Raw genomic sequence first — 22,329 nt, forward strand, 5'->3', positions numbered from 1 at the left:
TTTTATCTATGCACGAACACTAGCTTGTAACACTCCAAAGAGAAAGGGAAATTTGAAATTGCAGAGGCAGAGGCTCAGTGAGGTTGCAATAATGGTGACTCTCATTTACAGTGTTGCAGCAAAAAATAAATTATACATTAATACCATGCATCAATTCAATGGCCAGTTTGACAGTTTCAGTAGATTTAATTTAGTTTCATATTTATGGACAGCTATTTAATGTTGTTAAAATGTTCATCAGAGAGATCAAACACAAGTCTCCTCTGCACTTGTTCCTATGGGGTGAAATGAGGCTGATGTATGCAGTTTCAAACATATACCCTAATGGTGTTCAGTTTGTACACTTGGTTAGTTTCTGACTGTTTATGATTGGCTGAGCAGTGTTTCAGAATACAACAATGGGCCCTTTCTCTATTTATCACTCCACTTGTTCATAAACCAGCAGTAACTTATATAGAGAACCAGGAGCAAAGTTTACCTAGAGTTGGTTTGTGCACCAAATTGGGAAATGGAAAGCCCAGAGTGACTCTGTAGATGAATGGGAAGTGGAAATACACAAAAATAACTGGCCAAAACTTATGCTACCAGTATTGTTTATAGTAAGCAATATCACATTCACACTCTGCAATGCTGAATATCTAGATGTCATTCTATTATTGTGGAATACTTGAATGAGAATATAATTCCTCCTTCACCCAGAAGAGGGCAGCCAACCACTGGACATTGTGGACAGTTTGTCACTCTGGGCCCCAGGGATGTTGTCAGGATGCCAACTAAACATCCAATCCCTGGCAAGGTTGTACATGGGGTCAAAGTGCTGCCTAGCAACTGATTATTGGGTTATGGGTTGTTTTGTCCCATTACAATGGCATTAAGGGTCTATCTATCAGATCTATCTATCTGTCTGTCTGTCTATCTGTTCGTCCATCTGTCTGTGTGTCAGTGGGGAAGATCTAGCTGTCTGTCAGGGAAGCCCATTATTCATTGGCTGGAAAATGCTGATCCAATCAGAATATTATATTTTGAGAGAGGGAGAGAGAGCACATGCAGATAGATTAGAGCAAATAGAGTGAAAGCGAGGAGGGTGGCTTGTGCTTGAGTGAGGGATGAGTGGGGAGGGAGGAAAAGAGAGAAGGGGTAGATATTAACACATACCACGTCACAGCAGCAGATAGCAGGCAGAACGTCAGAGCAGAGAGGATATTGACGCATAGAACCAAAGCCAACACTATCATTAGACACTGAATCAGGAGTATAGCATCGGATAAAGTTCTACCTGAAGCTGGAGACATACACTGTGTGTGGAAGAGAGGCTGTGCATGTGAACAGAGAGAACATCCCTGGATAAGTGTGTTGTTAATGAGAAGAGTTGGGGAGAATGAGTCTTGACCCTGTTCAGGTGATGAAGGTGCAAGACCCTATGCCCAGCACCTGCCCATCAGCCTCAAACGGTGATAGCCAAGCATCCTGGGACGACAGCAAGGATATCCATGAAAATGAAGATTCTACAAAGAAGCCCAAATCAGTAAGTGTCCCATATGTGAATTCACATTCAGTTTTTTCATTATATTTGCATAGACAACTCTAACATTCATTGTGATTTGAATTTTCCTAACATTCTGTCCTTTTTCTGGTGAGGTCACACTTTTGTGGGCTATTTAGTGCATGGAATGTTTAGGTACAATAGTGCACATCTTTCAGTGCCTTTTTACCAGCTGCATTTCCAGTAACTTTCCCTTCATGCTGATCTGTAGCTTGTCAGAACAGCATAATTACATGAAATATAATTACAAGAGGAGCATAGTCTTTTATGTCTTGATACCTGGTTGTGGTGTCAGTGTTTGTTAAACAGAAACAGAGCAGATTTCATGGGAAAGGAGGGGGGTGATGACACTATTAGGTAACAGTACTAATATGTAAGGAGATAATGCCATCGTAGGTACAGCAGATGCAGCTCATTTTAAGTCTTCCACTGCTTATTTAGACTGCTAACACCATCGTAAAGATATTGAAATGCCATATGTCATACGTTGTGCATGGCGAATAAAATAGTGACACTGCTGTCAAGGGCAGAGCTTTATAATATGAGATTTTGTCTGGCCTAGTGCATTTGTTTTGTAACTTAGAGAATAGAGACATAAAAACAGCTCAGTGTGTGCAACAGGCAGCTGGTCAACACCATGTGGATAATTTCCCTCTCTGCCATAGCCTTTAGCTCTATACTTACTCTAAGCGTCACTGGCCTTTTCTAAATCTATTAATAACCTGCAATGCCATTCTCCTCTTTGTTATCATCTTGTATTCTCCCATTTCCAACACTTGCACTGCTTGCCCCAGACTGACCCAGAAGTGATTCATGGTTCCTGTTCCCTGCACTGTGGGTATAGAAAGTTACCACCCCAAAGTCTGCCACTTTGACCTGTATGAATGAACCCACATTAGCCAAGTAATGGAAATTATATTAAAATATATTATTTGAATGAGTGACTGTTTTTGTTCTTGTACAGATTTATTAAAATCTTACATTACAGTCGTACAGTACATACACTAAAGTCTTGATTAGTGTTAATTTCGTCACCTATTTTTAATTTAGTCTTAGTCTTAGTCTTGTGCCAAATGTCCTTGTTAGTTTTAGTCATATTTAGTCATTCACATATCTTTTTTTGTCAGTCAAGTTTTAGTCGACTAAAAGTCTCGTCATTTTAGTCTAGTTTTAGTCAAAAGAAAACTCAAGGTATCTTAGTCGACTAAAAGTCTTTTAATTTTAGTCTAGTTTTAGTCCAAAATTTTTAGTGTTTTTTTTTAAATAACACATTATTACTGATAAACATTTCAGTAAAAAAAGTGTTTCACATATCTCAAACATTGGTTAAATGTCATAATTACCTGACAAAATACACTTGTTGAATGATTTTTGTTGGACGCAAATGTTAAATGTGTCTGGTTTTCAAATTCTGATTTAGGAGACACATTCACAAATGATTAACCTGATCACAATTTTTTACTTTATTGATACTGCTTTTAATCGTAATGCAAAGACCGGTCATCGGGACATAAGCTGTCATATACAATAAAAGAGCCTGCGCAGCAACAGGGAATATGATTTAACACAAAAAGCCTGCCTAGACGGTGGACTTGCGCTCAGGAATTTTTTTTAATTTTGTATTTTTTGAGCGGCGTGTGGACAAATTCTTTTTATTCTTTTTTCTCTTCCTTCGACATAGCATGTCGTCGGCGCTCGTCACTCTTGTTCGCTTCAGGTGTTGTGTGTTCAGCAGTTTGGTGTTGCAGCCACAGGCTGGCAGCAACAGGAGTATGAGACCTGTAACTTGAGCAACAGCGTGAAGCCGCAAACTCGTTCTGAATTTTTAAAGGCGTAACAGTTGATGAAAAAGCAGAGACGATTGTAGACGAAAATGAAGAGAGATTTTATCTTAGTTTTTATTTTATGCAAAACATTTTCGTCTCGTCTTTTTTCGTCAACAATAATGCATGTTAATTTAGTCTTAGTCAGCGTTTTTGGACAGTGGTGCAGTCTTGTCATCGTCTCATCTTAGTCATGAAAAAAAAGGTTGTTGACGAACATATTTCGTCTCGTCTCGTCTGACGAAATGAACACTAGTCTTGATTACAAAAAAAGTCTCAGGTTTTACGTATGTAACCATGGTTCCTCGAGGGAACGAGGCGCTATGTTGAACGCTATGGGGAACGCCCTCTGTGTGACCATACTCTGAATCACATGCGTAATCAGCCCAAAGGAAGGCATGATGTCATAGGCGGGTCACTTCATCGACCAGGAAGCCTAAAAGCACATGCGGCAGTGCCGGCATTAAACTCAAGGAATGAAGCAAGAGCTGGCAGGGGTGCCAGGAGTATGGCTTCGAGATGCAGCATCTCGTTCCCTCGAGGAACCATGGTTAAATACGAAACCTGAGTCATTCCTCTTCAGGAACTTGCAACTTCAGGAGCTGCATTGAATGCTATGGGGAACAAGGTGCCCACGCCACCAGACTTCCACATCCGTGCCTAGTGTTTATCCAAAGAGTACAGCTAAGGCAAGAGAACAGAAGAGCCCAGAGTGGTTTGCATGTCAAGGCCATAGAACCTCACAAAGGTGAATGGGGTGGACTATCCCACAGCGTTGCAGATGTCCTGCATGGATACACCTGCTAAGAAGGCCTTGGAGGCCACCATACTCTGTGTGGAGTGACTCCCATTGATGTCTCCTAAATCGCAAAGAGCTCCACCTGATCCTGGCCAAAATCTCTCCATATCTGCTTCACCACCTCGGGGTGAAGCAACCATTCCCTGGGCCTCAGCCCCTGTCTCGACAGGATGTCTGCTCCCATATTGAGATATCCAGGAATGTATACTGCTCTGAGTGAGAGGAGTTTGTCCTGGGACCTCACAAGGATCTGGTGTGCCAGCTTGTACAAGGGTGGTGAACGCAGACCTCCCTGGTGTTTGATGTAAGAGACCACTGATATGTTGTCGGTGCACAACAACATATGGTGACCTCTCAGGTCTGGGAGGAAGTGTTATAATGCTCGATACACAGCCAGCATCTCCAGACAATTGATTTGCCATGTCAGATGGCGACCACTCCACAGACTGGGTGGCCACTCATGACCACACCCCAGCCGGTGAGGGATGCATCCGTCGCTAGCATTATACCAGCCAGCACCAACCCTGATTCAAGAACCATGTTTTCTTCCGCATGTCTAAGGCACGCATGCATCGCCACGTGACCTTGATAGTTCGAAGTGGATTCCCCCTTTGGGGAAAACCCCTTGGTCTTGAGCCACTACTGTAGGGGCCTCATGTACAGCAGGCCAAGAGGTATCACATTGGATGCAGCTGCCATGAGACCCAGCAATCTCTGAAAGTGCTTGACAGTGAGTGACTTCCTGGGGCCTTCTCTGACTCTCTTGACTGATGTGAGGATCGACTCGATATGAGCAGGGTACAGACGTGTCTGCATTGTGGTCAAATCCCACACCATGCCTAGATAATTGGTCCATTGTAATGGAGAAAGTACACTTTTCTTGGCGTTCAGTCTCAAACACAGCTCCCACATGTCAAACTGCCATCTACTCTGATTGAGCTAAAATCAACCAATCGTCGATATATTTTAGTATGGGGTGTCCTGCAGTCGCAGTGGAGCCAGAGCAGCATCTACACACTTCTTAAACGTGCGGGTAAGAGTGTAAGACGGAATGGAAGTACTCGATAGTACTGTCAATCCTCATCCTTCCATCTCCTTTTCTCTTGTCTGTCTGTCCTTACCGCCAGGTACCCGCGGCCACCGTAGGCGGTTCCCCTGGGGGGGGGGGGGGGGGGGGGAGTAGAGCACAGTGGGATGGGGCTGAGAGCCGTGAGAACGGAGCTAGGCCGGTGGGGTGATTTGGAAATGAGTGACACCTGCGCCACTCACCTCGAGTCCCACAGAGAAGATCGGAAGCATACAAAAGAGGAGCTACGACAGTGAAGGATGAGAGAGGACCAGGCCTGGGCTTTATTTTGTGTTTTGGTTTTTGTTTGTGCGCAGTAGTCGCCCGTGAGGGGCTGTCCCGCTGTGTTGTGTTTATTTGGTTATTAAAGTTTTATTTAAATGTCTGCCGGATCCCGCCTACTTCTTCCCGTGATTAGGAAGTTTTTATATTGTTACAGTCCGTAAGAGTGATTTTGAACCTCTTTGGGATGGCACCACAAGGCGTCCTTCCCTTGCAGAAAGCAAGCTTCTGGTGGGCACTTAAGTTTCAACAAGTGAGTTTAGGTATATTGGTGCTGTGCCAGTGGTCGTCTTGTATGCAAGCATCAGTACCTTGAATTTGATGCGAGCGGCTACTGCTAGCCAGTGTAAACTGATGAGGAGAGGAGTAACATGAGCTTTTTTTGGCTCATTGAATACAACCCTCACTGCTGCATTCTGGATCAGTTGTAGAGGCTTGACAGTACATGCAGGAAGGCCAGCCAGTAGAGCATTACAATAGTCCAATCTTGAGAGAAAAAGATCTTGGACAAGAAGTTGGGTGGCTTGCTCTGACAGGAAGGGTTTAATCTTCCTAATGCTGTATAAGGCAAATCTGCAGGACTGGGTCATTTTAGCAATATGGTCTATGAAGCTTAACTGATGATCCATCATGGTTGATGAACCCAGCTGTATAGAGTAGTTCTGATGAAACGATGGGTTACCTGGAACCACCAGCAGTTCTGTCTTAGTAAGGTTGAGCTTAAGGTGATGCATTCATCCAGCTAGAAATGTCACTCAGACAGGCTGCAATGCGAGCAGCTACCTCAGAAACGTCCTGTGTTGGGGAAAGGATGGAGATATGGAAGTACGTGTCTTTAAGATCTATCGTGACAAACCAGTTCTCGGACCTGATTTGAGATAAAACTTGCTTGATGGTGAGCATCTTACTCCAACTGACGCAGATCTATGATCGGACGCAACCCTCCATCGTTCTTTGGAACTATGAAATACTGGCTGTAAAACCTGGATTCCCTCTCTTGAGGAGGGACCACCTCAATGGCCTCCTTCCTCAGTAGGGTATTCACTTCTTGTTCCATAACCAGAGCCTGCTCGGGTCTGACCACAGTCGGAATAACCTTCTTGAATCTCGGCGGTGGAGAGCAGAACTGAATGCTATAGCCTTTTTCTGTGTTCAGGACCCATTGAGATACATTTGGCAGTAGTTTCCACACTGCTAAATAATCTACTGAGGGATTCGGTCTCTCGAGACTGACCTCTGGTGATATAGAGGCAGCTAGATTAGTGCTCTGAAGTGGAGGATCAGCCTGGGGCAACCGAGCAAACTGTTTTATTGACCCCCGAAGGGGTGGCGAGCCTCTCAGCTCTGCTACGCTCCCGGGTGGAAGAAACTGAGAGCAGCGCTCGCTGGAAGCCACTACGCCCTGGAACTATGGCAGGGTTGGCAGACCGACTTCTCAAGGGCACTGAGGCGAGATGGGCACCATGTTATGCGGTGTATGCCACTCTACCCCAGTAGGGGACGCCCTCTGAAGACCTGACCGTCTCACATCAGGACTTTTTGGCTGAGGACCTCCTACCCTGATGTACGATCCTCAGATCTGGCTTAGGCTGGGAAGTCCCTGACCCAGGGTGTTACTTCGGCCTTCGCTCTGTTTCTGTGCCTCTCTGGACAAGGAGCAAGTGAATGTTAATGACTGAGTCATTGAGATTTAACAGATTCATTCAAACGGCTGATTCTTAAAAGTAAAAGTAAAAGTTGGCTAAGATATAAAAACTCAAGTACAGTACAGATGCTCTCAAAAAATACTTCAGTACTGTAACAAAGTTATTTTACTTCGTTACATTACACCACTGTGGAGGTGGTGGACTCGACCACAGGAAGTGTTCATCAAGCCTGCTTCGCTGCGGCTCGGCTGGACTTTCAGCGGGCCAATCGGTCTTTAATTTGGCTACTGTGCGAGTTACCACCTCCAACAGCTCCTCGTACTGGGGCGATAGAGGGGGTGAGACCTCATCGACACTCTCCACATCATACTCCTCAGAGGAAGACAGGCGAAGCATTGAGCCTTCACCCCGGGAGGAAGTAGCCGCAATGCGGGCTTCCAAACCCAGAGATCGGGCAGATCTGGCGGGTGAGGAAAGAAATAGGGACGTGCCCGTCTCCATTTCCTCCAGCAGATCTAACTGCGAACCCCACGAGTGCAGCCACCACCAGCACTGCAAGGAACGCAGGTGAAGGCTCCCTCCTCAAAGAGAGCCTTCCGGTAACAAAGCAAATGCAGTGGGAGACACTCGGAATGCGAGCAGTCGACCCCCTCGAGAGTGCATGCTCCGCTCCCAAACAAACCATGCATAGACTGTTTGTATCCCAACCCTTGATGAGGTGTGAGCAGGGAGGAACAGATAATTTATAGCGTGACTCTGTCTTCTCTCCTCTTTAAATCTTTTCTTTCCTTTCTAACCTGACAGAAAACAGTAAATAAGACTCACAACACAAATTGAGACTGACAACACAAAGAGTGCTTGCTGAAATGACAGAAGGCTAATGCCGGCACTGCCGCATGTGCTTTTAAGCTTTCTGGTCGATGGCATCACCCGCCTATGATGTCTTGCCTTCCTTTGGGCTGATTACACATGTGATTCAGATCGTGGTCACGCACAGGGCGTTCCCCATAGCGTTCAACGCAGCTTGGGTTCCTGAAGAGGAACAAATTGTTAAATATTTCCAGCGTTATTGGCTAGAGGCGTTACAGTTTATTTACTGCATGTACACTATAGTGTAATTTGTCCAAATGGGAACTTGCCATTAAACAGCTTCATATAAATGATAATATACAAACATATACATTTAAATATTTACATCCATTTTTTAAGTAAAATTACAAATTACAACAGACACTATTCAAAAGTGTGGAGTCAGTAAGATGTTTCCTTTCTGAAAGAAATTCATACTTTTATTAAGCGAGGATGCACTGATTTGATCAAAAGTGACAGTAAAGACGTTAACATAATTATGACAAAAATATAATTCAGTTAAACAAATTTTGTTCTTTTGAACAGTCTATTCATTGAAAGAATCTTAAATATACATTAAATAAATAATAAGAAGAAATATATCCAGAGCAGTTATATTAGAATGATTTCTGAAGGATCAAGTGAAACTGAAATAATGATGCTGGAAATTATAACAGAAAACCACATTTTTATGAAGAGGGCTGGTATCTTCTATGCTCACTTCATATTTTTAAGGAATGCTCAGTGTATGGCTTGGGTTTCAGTTTCCGCTTGGTCAAAGGGAAAGAAAACACAGTTTACTTAGTTTATTTACCGGGAGCTGCTACTAACACTCAATCTTGAAGCCCCTGTGGTGTCTGTAACTGTATCTGTGACAGTATAATTAAAGTGTCTCTATATCGAGAGTTTGAACCATTAATAACACTGCATACTACTGAGCAAGCATTTAGGGGGCATTTTCAAGCACCCAGTTAATACAACACACCTCCACAGGAGAACTAAACCCCATCTATATGAAAATCTCCTCCAAAGCACTACAATATCACTTACCCGGGTCTTAGTGAAATACAGTCTTATTTTTTTAATCAACATGATAGGACTGTTTGGTGGTTCGTTTCTCAACAAAGCTTGTCTGTTATTTGCTTTCTGCCCTATGTGTTTTCCTATTTATTTCTAACTATGGCAAACTCATCCATATGAACATATATGTATTGTGATATGCATTAAATAATAGACAAATCTGTTTGCCTGTGATGTGGAGGTTGATATGAAATGTTATAATATTTTATGAAGGGACCTGTGAGACGGGCCAGGAAGGTGGAGGGAGGCATATTCTTTGTAAGTATTTTCAAAGGGTCATGCAGATTTTCATCTCTGCCATCTCATTAACAATCTGTTCTTTTTTGCTCTACTAAACGCATGACCTTTTGACTCACAATACGGACTTACACAAATGAACACATTAATGGATTTAAAGAGCTCAGTTTGATGGTGCTTTTAGTATACTTGACTGTTTAAGTCTGGCTGCAAAGAAAATTCATTTCGAAATCCATTTCTGTCTTTCAGTAGATATGTCATTGTGTCTGCCAGAGGTGTTTAACTGTGCAATGTGCCTGTATTGCATTCAACATTTTTTGCTGTATGCATTAGAAATTGTGATTGACCACACATGAAAGGCAGAAAATGGCAGAATGAAAAATTAGAATAAGTAGCATAACCACAATATCACACACGAAAATCTAAGACGAAGAGTGAAAGTGAAAATCCGTTTTAATGTTTTATTTTTATTTTTATCAAACACACAAAGACACATACACCGCAGGCCAGTCCCCACAATGCCAAAAAAATTCAAGTTTTACCATCCTTGTGGGGATATTTTGCACAAATGTACAGTACTGTAAATAATAATATAAATTAGAAAAAGTCAGAAAAAATTAACATGAATTTCACAAGTGTATGAATTTGTTTAGTGACTTAGAAATAGTGTATAATAAAAATATGAAATTGAAATTTAAAAATGAAACATTTGAAAAAAAAAACAATATATTATAAAAATTTGAATAAATAAATTAAAAAAATTCACTAAAATATGGTCTATAGGAACGGTTCTCGACCTTTCGGCATCTATGGCTCCACTCGTCAAAGACAATATTTGAAGGCCTTCCAAGGTACGTCTGCTATCATTTCATTTTATTTTATTTAGAAACAGTGAGTGGCAATATTTGAATAATAATAAATATGAAAAATGTCAAATCATGATTTGAATTTGGTGTGTGTTATAGTACACTTCAGACTCTTTCATTTCCTCTCAAAACCTTTTTCTTTCTTTCTTTCTTTCTTTCTTAAATTAAAATAAAACATATTTTTTTCCTGAAACACTGTAATTGTTTGCATATTCACAACTTCCCTCCTTAACATTTACTCATTTCCATGTGTTTTACCTTTATGTTTCTGATTTAGAAAACTCTATATGTAGTAAAATGTCACATATAGCTGGTAAGTGGGCACCAAAGTTGCAATTTAAACAATTAGGACAGATATTAAACAGCAGGTGAGTGTTCACTTTTCCTAATCTGTCAAGGGCTCTAGAGTAAATGTTCCCTCTACAATGTGCTGAATAGTTCAAATCTGGCCCCATTCCCTCTGTAATACAGTGGCCACTCATCCACTCTCATTTCCACAACCACCTGACATACCCTGTATAATATCATCAAACATTTCCCTGTCCTGCTCAGACCTCTCAGGATCTCCCAGCATGAGGGAGAGACGCGATGTGACATGGCTCATCTGAAATGTCAAATCGTTCTCCGGTTCTTTGGGGAAAGAGACTGTTAACTCATCACAGATCAATTTACACAGGCTTGTCCTTTTCCCATAACCCCCAGGCAGTACATGTCTGGGGTTGGAGGGTTGTCGCTCGCTTGAGGGCGTGTTGAACAGCACGAACAGAGTTCTGCGTCATGCGGTAGCCCCTTTCCAAAATTAACTAGCCCTGCTCTTCCTGGTGGTTTCCTGTGACATACTCAGCTGATGTGTGGCCATGTGACTATACATAGGCTGTGCTGCTGCTGGGAATCACATTACTGTCTATATACCACCTGATGCATCACCGGCAATTTCCACTAAATTACATAACACAGGTTGGCAACATTACTTGGAAATGATTTTTTGTATAATCACTGGATCACTTTTGGTACAGTGGTCTGTGTGGCTGCATATGAAACATTTACTGAACAATAAAATTGGGAAAATGGCAATTGTGAAGACTGACCATGATAATCTCAAATTATCCAGTCCTGTCCGATCTACTCTGAAACCGTAGATCCTTATGTGATCTTCATTAATCACGCTATTCATACCTTCTCACCTTAAGAGATAATCTGTAATTGACGCATGATTGCTTGCTGTATAGAGATGACTATTGCATTTCATACTGTTCTTTCAGCTGCTCTATATGCACTCTACAGAATTTATTTCTTGCTGGCTCTTTTTAAAGGGATGATTTACCCAAAATGAAAATAACTGTCATCGTTTTTTGTAACGAGTGGTCAATATGACTTCTGAGCTATATTTTAAGTCATCTGAAATTATGTGATATAGTGGCATTTGTATTCAATAATTTCGCCCTTCGTGTGTGCTTATGTATATTAAAATGTGGGGCATTAAATGGATAGTTCACCCAAAAATGACTTGAAGGTGGGTGAAGGTGAAAACTGACAGAATTAAAAATTTTGGGTAAACTATCGGTTTTGACATGTCTTGCCAGGTTTTAAATCAATGATCTTAAATGTCACTGGTTCTTATAGTGAACAGTGTTGTAATTGTACACCAAAAGTAAAACTATATAAAAAAAAATATATATATATATTTTTTTTTGTTAAGTAAAGTAAAGATTAACTAACTAACTAACTAACTAACTAACTAACTAACTAACTAACTAACTAACTAACTAACTAACTATCTACATATTTAAATATATATATTCATATATATATAAAAAATAAACTTAAATGTAATAAAGTTAAATAAAACAAAAAACTGAAATAAAATACATTTAAGTTACAGTACAAATATAACTAACATTTAAATAAATATAATTACAAAATAATGTAATAAATGTAATAAAAACTACAAAATTTAATACTAAAATCAACAGTATACAATATGTTAGATGTAAATATACTCATATTCAAACGGAATTCAAGAGCAATGGTGGAGATTAAGATTATTATAATGAAAAAATTTTTTTTTCACAAAGATATAATTTGTCTTCAGAAGATTTGCGACAGGTCACAAGTCATAGACCACTTTTATGAAATCATTGCACATGCTTTTAACAAACAGAAGAATCAGTTACTTGTGTTTGTATGTCCAATATTTGTAATGAATGTCTCACAGCGAATGTCTCACTCTTTCACCATCTCTATTCAGCCCAAACCAGAGAATGCGGTCACCATTGCTGTGTCATCGCGGGTTCTGTTCCGGACAGAGAAAGAGCAGAAGGTGTTTGAGCAGAAAGGAATAGAGGAGTACCTCAGGTATCAGGTGGAGCACGAAAATGAGCCCTTTGCTCCGGGCCCAGCATTCCCATTTGTTAAGGTAATAATGCACAATAAAATATCATGCATTATCAAGTTATTTTTTTGTCATTGCCTTAAATAAATGGTTTACCCAAAAATGAACATTTGCTGAAAATGTACTCACCTTCAGGCCATCCAAGATGTAGATGTGATTAAATCACTTGCTCAACAATGGATCCTCTGCATTGAATGGGTGCCATCAGAATAAGAGTCCAAACCACTGATAAAAACATCACAATAATCCACAAGTAATCCACACAACTCCAGTCCATCAGTTAAAGTCTTGTGAAGTGAAAAGCGGTGTGTTTGTAAGAATCAAATACATAATTAAGATGCTTTAACTATAAATAGTCACTTCTGTCCAAAAAAAACATAATAATCTCTGATAATAGAGTCTACAATCCATAATAATGCTTCCTCCAGTGTAAAAAGTTCATCCCCTGCTGTCCTCTCACATCAATATCCACCAACATTTGTTTAGGATGGTTTTGGATGGGCAAGATTACTTGTTCACTGGAGAAGCAATATTATGGCTAGAGGGCTATTTTAGCTGGAATCAACAGTTTTAATTTAAAACATTGTAATGGTGAATTAATTTATTATAAACACAAATGTTGTGAACTTAATTACTTGTGGATTATGGTGATGTTTTTTTTCAGCTGCTTGAACTCTCATTCTCATGCTGAGCAAGTGATGCAAAGCTAAATTTATTTTCAGATGAACAAAAAAATTCATCTACATCTTTGATGGCCTAAGGGTGAGTACATTTTCAGCAAATGCTCATTTTTGTGTGAGCTATTCCTTTATCAGCATTGACTGCAATATTCTCACTGTCTACTACTTACTTCATTTGATTAGACACATTATTGTGCGTGTTTTCTCAGGCACTGGAGGCAGTAAATAGCCGGTTGCGGGAGCTCTATCCAGACAGCGAGGAGCTGTTTGATATTGTGCTGGTAACCTACAACCATGCTCATGTAGGCATCAGACTCATCAACACCATCAACTACCACAGTAAGTATAATTTGCGGACCTTTTAATAACCTGGATGCTTTCCCCAAACATGTACATGGTCAGAAATGTCCATTCTTGAAAAAAAAATGCCACCCTTGGGTGATCGGTGTTGACAATGGATGATAGGCTAATTATTAAAGGGATAGTTCACCCAAAAATGAAAACTGTCATCATTTACTTGTTTAAAAAAAGAACAAGAAAGACATGAAGGTGCCTCATCATGAAATCATAAACCACAAAACAGTAAAATGTACACTGCTGTGCTATATTATTGTTAATCAATAAGTCAAAGGCATGGGATACAAAGTAACGACATGATTCTAAGGACACAAAACTGTCAATGCAAATGTTTTCTTAGAAGATAAATCTCCAGCTGGCCAATCATATCTTCCCACAGAGATGTATGTGACACCACTAACCTTTGTATCACAAACCAGTCACTTCCTGCTCAGTTCCCTGCAGTGCCCCAGCTGGACTGGTTTTGTTCGTTTCGGTGGCTGAATGAAGAGAAAACAAACATCTCTCCATCCTTTGGCCTCTCTTTGGACAAAACAACAAATATGCGGATATGAACTGATGTTTCAAGAAACATTTGAAGTCAGAAGCCTGAACCATGAAAATATTAGATGTTTGTTAGATGATAAATGTGAGTCTAATGCCGCATAGTTCCAAAATCCATCACGGCAAAGAAGAAAGAAAAAATAATGCGAAGAATGGGGTGTGGGGGGGGGGGGGGGGTGTGGGGGGGTCTTTCGAAACAAGAGCCAATCATATTACATGAAGGATTATTTGATTGAAAATATCAAAAGTGTTGAAAATGTCTCTCATGATTCTTTGCTAATCTCACTAGAGAACAATAACCCTGTTAGCCTGTAGAATCATACACACTTCACTAATAATCAGATTCATACTTTATTAAAACATATTATAATTATTTAGCAATATCAATTAATATTCTGAAAATATTTGTACTGATTTCTTTGATGTCATAGGTAGGTGTCATCAGCCAATCATACAGCATTAAGATCAATGCATTTCCTCTCACCTGAGCACCCCCCCCACCTAAATCTAATTGACCTTCATTTTACATCCACTACCTGCATATATCTCATTATTTAATGGCTCTCAGGAATTCTTGATTCTGATTGGTCAGTCATGGCATCCTGTGGTCAAAAGTCACATTTTTGTACAAGGAGGCTAAACTGTATGCCTGTGACTTTGTTCCTGTCTTCCAGTTTCCTTCTTGGTGCTAGTTTCATGTGTAAGGTCCACGCACTCGGTCCAAGGAAGGTATCCGGTGCTGGCTGAAGGTTTCCTGCATGTTCGGTCTTTTCAGTGCGCAGAGTTATTCAGTTTAGGTTAAACTCAAATCTGACTCCATTTTATTATCTGACTCCATTTTAGTATGACCTTGAATTTTGTTTGAAAGGCAAATTGGTTGATTTTCTGTCTCTAGTTATTATTATTATTCTGACATTTTATTATTCTAGTTTACTCTACTTTATATTTACTCGTTCATTAGGAATCTATGTCGCTCAGTGTGTATCATGCCAGCCGATGTATACATGTACCCCACGATCACAAACTCTCCAGTCTGATCATTAGACAGAGGTTATGACTAACTATTTAATAGACCGCCTCATGCTTGTCGTTCTTCAAATAGTGGTTCTGTTTAGCACCTCACAGTCACCTATGTAACAACTTAGTTAAAGCTCCAACAATAATCAGAGGTTATGGCTAGCACTGTGAAATTTACTATTCCAGTTGTGTTTTACCTAGCCCCCTTTAATTAATCCAATTATATAACAACTTGAATATAGTGAGACAATAACCAGAGGTTATGGTTAGTACCATGAAATATGCTCAAACCATGCTAATACTCCAATAGTATTTTCTCTAGCCCCCCATGGTTAATGTAACTGCATAACAACTTAACTAAAGTCAAGCAGTTAGTCAGGAATCTATAATCTCACCTGATGTCCCTCATGCTCCATCTAACCTGAGATTTAGTATGTACTAACCCTGGACGCAGATTTGTGGTAACATACGTAACAATTTATTACCAGTCAGGTAAATATTATGCCAATTATATAGCCAATTCATAGACATCAAATCAATACAAGACATCAAATTCTCAAAGATTAATCTAAGAGTAAAAGATCCATACCTGACTTTTAGAACAATACACTCAATTACATAACAATTTTCCATCCATTTAGATTACATAGTTTTAACTTAAATTAAATCAATACATTTTATGTGACTCATATGCATCAGTCATACGTGAATGAAACAGATATGTTTTATGTAATAGTTCACAGCAAAGTCCTCACACTGCTCAGTGTTCATGTGTTTCCACACTACAGAGTGTTAAAGTAGCATTGGAGCAGTGCTGGAGTTAAGAAGATAACTATGAGATGATCGACCGTTAATGATGGGCAGCTGCTGTTAACAAGAAGAATCTTTGAAGGAAAGAGAAACACAAGAATTACAACTGACTTCAGTCACTGACAAAGATGAAATAAACTGAAAAAAAAAATACATATAATCTCTCAAGATCTGTTTTAACAACTCCTAAAACAGATTTATCAGCCTCTCATTTTTAACCAGATTGACTTTATTTCTGTCAGATGTCGTTACATAATAATAATAATAATAATAATAATTCCTTACACTTATATAGTGCTTTGCTTTACATAGAAAGGGGGTATCTCCTCATCCACCACTAGTGTGCAGCATCCACCTGGATGATGCGACGGCAGCCATATTGCGCCAGAATGCCCACCACACACCAGCTTACTGGTGGAGAGGAGACAGAGTGATGAAGCCAATCAGCGGATATGGGGATTGTTAGGAGGCCATGATGGTCAGAGGCCAATGGGTGAATTTAGCCAGGATGCTGAGGTCACACCTCTACTCTTTTTGAAAGACATCCTGGGATTTTTAATGACCACAGGGAGTCAGGACCTCGGTTTAACGTCCCATTCAAAGGACTGTGCTTGTTGTCAGTATAGTGTCCCCATCACTACACTGGGGCGCTAGGACCCACACAACCCACATCCCAGGAGGTCTCCCATCCAGGTACTGACCAGGCTCAGCCCTGCTTAGCTTCAGTGGGAAACCTGTCTTGGGCTCCAGGGTGATATGGCTGAAATGGCTACATAAAATGTACCTGTTTCATTTACGTTTGACTGACTTATGTGAGTCATATTAAGTTTATTGATTTTTTTTACATTAAAACTATGTAATCTAAATGGATGGAGAATTGTTATGTAATTGAATTACATAAAATGCTAATTTAGACAAAACATTTTTTTTTGTGTGTTCATAGTATGAAGTGTGTGGACACACTTCATGCTATGGGCTCATTCTTGCTACAGAAGACCCTGATCCTCTTGCAACATTTCCTTAAGTATCTCAGACCAAGACAACATCCCCCCAAATGGAGACAGGAACTAGCTTGGAGTTTGCATTAACCCAGGTCCCAAACCTGGTTGGTTTACAACTCAATGGGAACAGAAGGTAATTTACATGGAGGACCCTGGTAAAGGGCACTCCCATTACAGTAATCAAAATATCTCTTAACTCTTAGGATCTGTATTATCTTTTAGTCTACTTTTGTAAGATTGGAACCATTGTACCAGTTGCACTGAGACCTTTCAACTGATACCAGACATGACTGTTAGTTCACTTGCATTGACATTTCATGTAATCATTTTGAGTGGACTCAGTTGAAGAAAGCATGGGTGAAGGGATTTAAAATGAAACAAATGGACAGAAGGGAAGGAGGTCTCCTGCACCTCCACTCTAGAATGTGGGGTGTCTCAAAGATGTCCGTGTATGTTTGTATTGTCTGTTTCTCAGGAGATCAATGTATCTGAGTTTCTTTTATCCTTACACGTCTCCTACTGCACTCAGCAGTTTCATTTTTAAGTGATAAATTAACTACAAAAGAAGAAAATGGAAGCAATCAAAATCAACAAAAGAGCAATGAAAGAGCAATGAATATACTCTCAGTTAGCCTAAAGCAGAACACAAAACAATTTTTATTTATTTATTAATAAATTAAAAGAAAACAAATATAATACAAAAGAATAGAGAAGCTAGTGTTTTTTTAAATAATAGAATTACAATAGAATAGAATTACAATAGAGAGTGCTAGATTTAAGTGCTAGATTTAAAGAGTTACCAGGATGCTGATGGGGTTTTTTTTTTACTATAGGTCTACTGATCAGCTGACTGTACTATCCCTTATTTTACTCCTGGGCAAACTTGGCTTGACATTTCATGTAAATCAAACCTGCTGTTGATGTCTCACTGAGCTGGCACCCATGTGTCAAAGGCTAAAAGGAGCACATTACCCCAACATTTCCCAGTAGTCTAAGCTTTCCATCTGTTAAACAGTTCATAACTGAGGTGTCAAAATAGTGTAATCTTCTAAATGAACACTGTGACCTTTAAACACTGTTTAAATAACTTGAGGAAAACCTCTTTTCTTTTCTAACGGCTATTCATTATAATTATTTATTGATAAATGAGCAAATACCACTTTTGATAAATGTATTTAAATGTATGCTCACGTGAAAGATAGACTCCAGTCATATAAAAGCTGTTTTATTTTATATGGAAAAAAGAGTAACCATTTTGAGATCTGGTGACAAACTCAAACACACCACTAGGTGTCACTATAAACCACAGACTGCCAAATCAGCCACATTTATATTTATAGATCAACTCTATTTTTTAATTACACATACCTTCTCAAAACGCACCCTTATGGGCAAATAAAGTACAGAGGTGTACCTTTTGAAGGGTACTGCCTCAGAACAGCTTTTGTAAAAAAAAAAAAAATAAATTGAGAGTGTAGGCCTATTCTAAAAACAAAAAAAAAACCCTGGGTGCTGGATATGGTAATAACTGTTCAAATATGTAACAATAGCTTGAATGCAATGTAAGTTGCTTTGGATAAAAGGGTCTGCCACATGCATGAATGTAAATGTAATAATATCTGGCTCTCATGAAATGTTAATTGCTGTTTAATATTCTTCTCTCGTCCCCAGATCTATTCATTGAGCGGTTCTGCATGACAGGAGGAAGCAGCCCTATTGGGTACCTGAAAGCATGGCATACAAACTTGTATTTGTCTGCTGACGCTGAAAAGGTTCGGGAAGCCCTCGTTGAAGGTTAGTACACAGTAAATATCTGATAACACATGCAACTGCCTAGTACTTCATCTTGTAGCACAATTACTTTCAGTAAATCAAAGGCATACTGTGACTTTTTTTGTGCAACAAACAGTACACAAAGTGCTAACAAAAGACCTTTTATGTTATGCTAATAAATACAATATTCATAGGAGTTTTTCTGGACAAATATGGTTGCGTAAAATGTTTTAATCAAATTGAATTCAAATGAGTAAAAGTTGTGATGCAGAATTGGTACATGTCTCAGTGACATACAAAGTATAGTAAAACCATATGAATTGAACTTATCAAGAAACCAGTTTAAAAATCACGAACAGGTGTGCCTTACAGTCATTAGTCTTGTGGTATATTTAGATATTTAGTGTTTGAAAGGTAACCTGTCAGTGACTTTGAATGATGAAAAGTGCCAAATTACTTAGTGGTCATGGTGATTCCAAAGTAACCATGGCACCTTATTGTATGTTGCTTTGTTCATATATAACAGTCATCAATGTGTAATATTGATTATTGCAGAAATAATTGTGTAAAATAAGCTAAATAAAACTAACAGATCGACTTAATCCAATGACCTATGTGTTTTACTGAGGCTTAATGCGTCCTAATGTCTTTAAAGGACACCCTTTAAATGTCATTCATCACACTGCTTTTTCCTTTAGGTTGGTGAGCTTTATCTTTGTGTTTTTCTTACAGGAATTGCAGCTGCCACCATGTTTATGTCAGAAAAACAAATCGAGGTGTCCGAGACCCAGCTGAGAGTGGCATTTGACGGCGACGCTGTTCTTTTCTCTGATGAGTCTGAGCGTATTTTTAAAGCCCACGGCCTGGACAAGTTCTTCGAGCATGAGAGGGAAAATGAAAACAGATTGCTAGACCATGTAAGCGTTGTTTTTGTTACCCATGTGAACTGATTATATTTTAAGTATGATACAGAGTAAATGCAAAATGAACGTTTAAAGGCACGGTTATCTCAAAAATTAAAATTTGCTTAAAATGTACTCAGCCTCAGCTCATCCAGGATGAAGATGAGTTTGTTTCTTCATTGGAACAGAGCTGCAGAAATTTAACATTACATAATTTGTTCTCCAATAGATCCTCTGCAGTAAATGGGTGCCGTCAGAATGAGAATCTACATATTGATCTGTGCATATTTCTCTCCTGATTCAGATGCGACAACTTTTTCACTGGAGAATATGTTATAATTAGAGGGCTCATATTTTAGCCAGAAGTAATGGATTAAAGTTAAAACATCTTAATTATGTATTTGTTTCTTACAAACACGCAACTTTTCACTTCACAAGACATTAACTGCTGGACCGGAGTTGTGTGGATTAGTTGTGGACTATTGTGATGTTTTTATCAGCTTTTTGGACTCTCATTCTGGCGGCACCCATTCACTACAGATGATCCACTAGTGAGCAAGTGATGCAATGCTGAATTTATCCAGATCATTTCTGATGAAGAAACTAAAATTTTCAGCAAACTTTCATTTTGAGGTGAACTATTCCTTTATTCCAATTATAATTTTTTTGCATTTGGTCCCACTGGAATAAAAAAAATACACACTTCACCTTTGATTAGCAGATATAATATGTAATGTTTTATATAAGGGTAAATCTCCAAAAACAGGACTGAGTGTCCTTATTCTTTAATGTAGTAGATGCTACAATAGACATACTGTTTAATATATCTGTCTACCACACAGGGACCACTGAAGGGTTTCCTGGAAGTGCTCGGGAAGCTTCAGAAGAAGTTCTATGCTAAAGGCCACCGTCTGGACTGTCCCATCCGCACCTACCTCGTGACGGCTCGCAGCGCAGCCAGCTCAGGCATCCGTGCCTTAAAGACTCTCCGTGCCTGGGGACTGGAGATGGACGAGGCTCTTTTCCTGGCCGGGGCACCAAAAGGCCCCATGCTGGAGAAAATCCGGCCCCACATCTACTTTGATGACCAGATGTTTCACGTGGAGGGTGCTGCAGAGATGGGTGCCATTGCCGCCCATGTGCCCTATGGGATTGCACAGAAATACCCTCATATTAAAAGCACCAATGCAGGAAAATAACAAAGGGGAAAATATAAAGAGGCGCATTATGTTCTTATTTTGGAAGCGACGTTCAAGTTGCAGATATCTTTATTTTGTAAACTCAGTTGTGCACTCATTGGATCAGGACCTCAGTATTCTCTCTGCCTTTTTCTGTGACCTTTGCAAGGACAGACACAACATTTCACCCGTTAAAGATTCAACCCAGTATTGTTCTTCTGCACTGCCTCAACACCAGTAAATCTGTACATTTCTCAGCGATGGTTTGTCGAATTATACGTGACATCAACTTACTGTTAAATTGAATGTGTGCTGCTATTCTTATATGTAAAGTGAATATGTGAAGTGACAAAGGAAAAGGAGTGATACTGAAATGGTGTTTACACAGTGTGTGTTTTGAACTGCACTGTGTAATTCAGCAATGGACTTTGAAGGGTGTTCTTGTTTTGTGCTGTAGATGGTATTGTGTTAGCAAAACTACCGTATTTTTCTATGTAATCTAACGTATGTGGTCATCTATAATGGAAGGAGTGTTAGTCTGTAATATAATGTTCAAAATTGAAAAGAAGCCATAATATTTTACATATGAGAAGATGAAATACCCAGAATCTATAGAAAGCCATGAGTAGTGAATTGTATATTTCATCTTTACACTGTACTTTTTTTTTTTTTTTTTCTCATCTGCATTCAATATACACTACTGTTGTATACTGTACTGTAAGTTTCGTAATTAGAGTTAGTAATATATTTTGAAAGAAATTCTTAATTTTATTAAGCAAGGATGCATTAGTTTCCACAAAAATATTAAGCAGCACAATTTTTTTCAATATTGATAATAGTCAATGTTTCTTGAGCAGAGAATCAGCATATCAGGATCACGTGACACTGAATACTGGAGTAATGATGCTGAAAAAATTTGCTTTGCATCACAGGAATAAATTAAATTTTAAATTAAATTAAAATAGAAAACAGTTTTTTGTATCGTAATAATATTTTAGAATATTATGTTTTAATGTATTTTTTATCAAATAAATTCAGCCTTGATGAGCATAAAAGATTACAATTTTGTCGAAACAAAACTGTGCAGTATTTGTACTGAGCTTCATTACCTGCCACTCTTTCTCTGCAGATACACTTGTCATGCAGTTAATGTCATTTCTTGTTTACACACAATCTTTGGCTTGACATCTAATACACAAGTAAAAGTTATCATCATTATGCTTCAATCCAGAACTGTGTCTGATTTAAGGTAGTGAAGAAATGATTTCCTGCTTGTTATTAACATGTTTCCCGTGCCTTGTCATCCTGTGCTATAAACATTACTGGAAAAAATTGTGTTGACATCAGTGTTTAGTCTGCCTCTTTAAATTAATCCACCTCTCACTGTTAAATCTACACAAAATGTGACAGACTAGCTGCCTCCTCCATAATTGTTCATTTTACAGAGATGTTCCACTGTACAGTTATTCTAATATTGATTCAGAA

The 22,329-nt window shown here is 39.2% G+C and overlaps 1 protein-coding gene across 2 annotated transcripts; it reads left to right on the forward strand.

Moving 5' to 3' along the window:
- Positions 1 to 1,111: 1,111 nt before the first annotated feature.
- LOC132145483 (cytosolic 5'-nucleotidase 1A-like) lies at positions 1,112 to 22,070 on the forward strand. 2 transcript variants are annotated; one of them, XM_059556560.1, is made up of 7 exons: positions 1,113 to 1,525; positions 9,302 to 9,346; positions 12,440 to 12,607; positions 13,473 to 13,602; positions 18,663 to 18,785; positions 19,497 to 19,681; positions 20,509 to 22,070. In XM_059556560.1, exons 1-7 carry the CDS (start codon positions 1,379 to 1,381, stop codon positions 20,863 to 20,865), a joined length of 1,155 nt encoding a protein of 384 aa, XP_059412543.1. In that variant the 5' UTR covers positions 1,113 to 1,378; the 3' UTR covers positions 20,866 to 22,070. The 2 variants fall into 2 exon arrangements, with proteins under 2 accessions (XP_059412544.1, XP_059412543.1); XM_059556561.1 differs by lacking the exon at positions 9,302 to 9,346 and having other exon boundaries at positions 1,112 to 1,525.
- Positions 22,071 to 22,329: the final 259 nt, after the last annotated feature.

This window comes from Carassius carassius, chromosome 8 (assembly GCF_963082965.1).
Source record: "Carassius carassius chromosome 8, fCarCar2.1, whole genome shotgun sequence".
In the NCBI taxonomy this organism is placed as follows: domain Eukaryota; kingdom Metazoa; phylum Chordata; class Actinopteri; order Cypriniformes; family Cyprinidae; genus Carassius; species Carassius carassius.

What these genes read in the sequence shown, in the direction of transcription:
- LOC132145483 (XM_059556560.1), top strand. Translation starts at nt 1,379, where the DNA reads ATGAGTCTTGACCCTGTTCAGGTGATGAAGGTGCAAGACCCTATGCCC. An exon ending in CTACAAAGAAGCCCAAATCA is followed by an intron (nt 1,526 to 9,301) that starts GTAAGTGTCCCA and finishes TATTTTATGAAG; the next exon opens with GGACCTGTGAGACGGGCCAG. An exon ending in CAACACCATCAACTACCACA is followed by an intron (nt 13,603 to 18,662) that starts GTAAGTATAATT and finishes TCTCGTCCCCAG; the next exon opens with ATCTATTCATTGAGCGGTTC.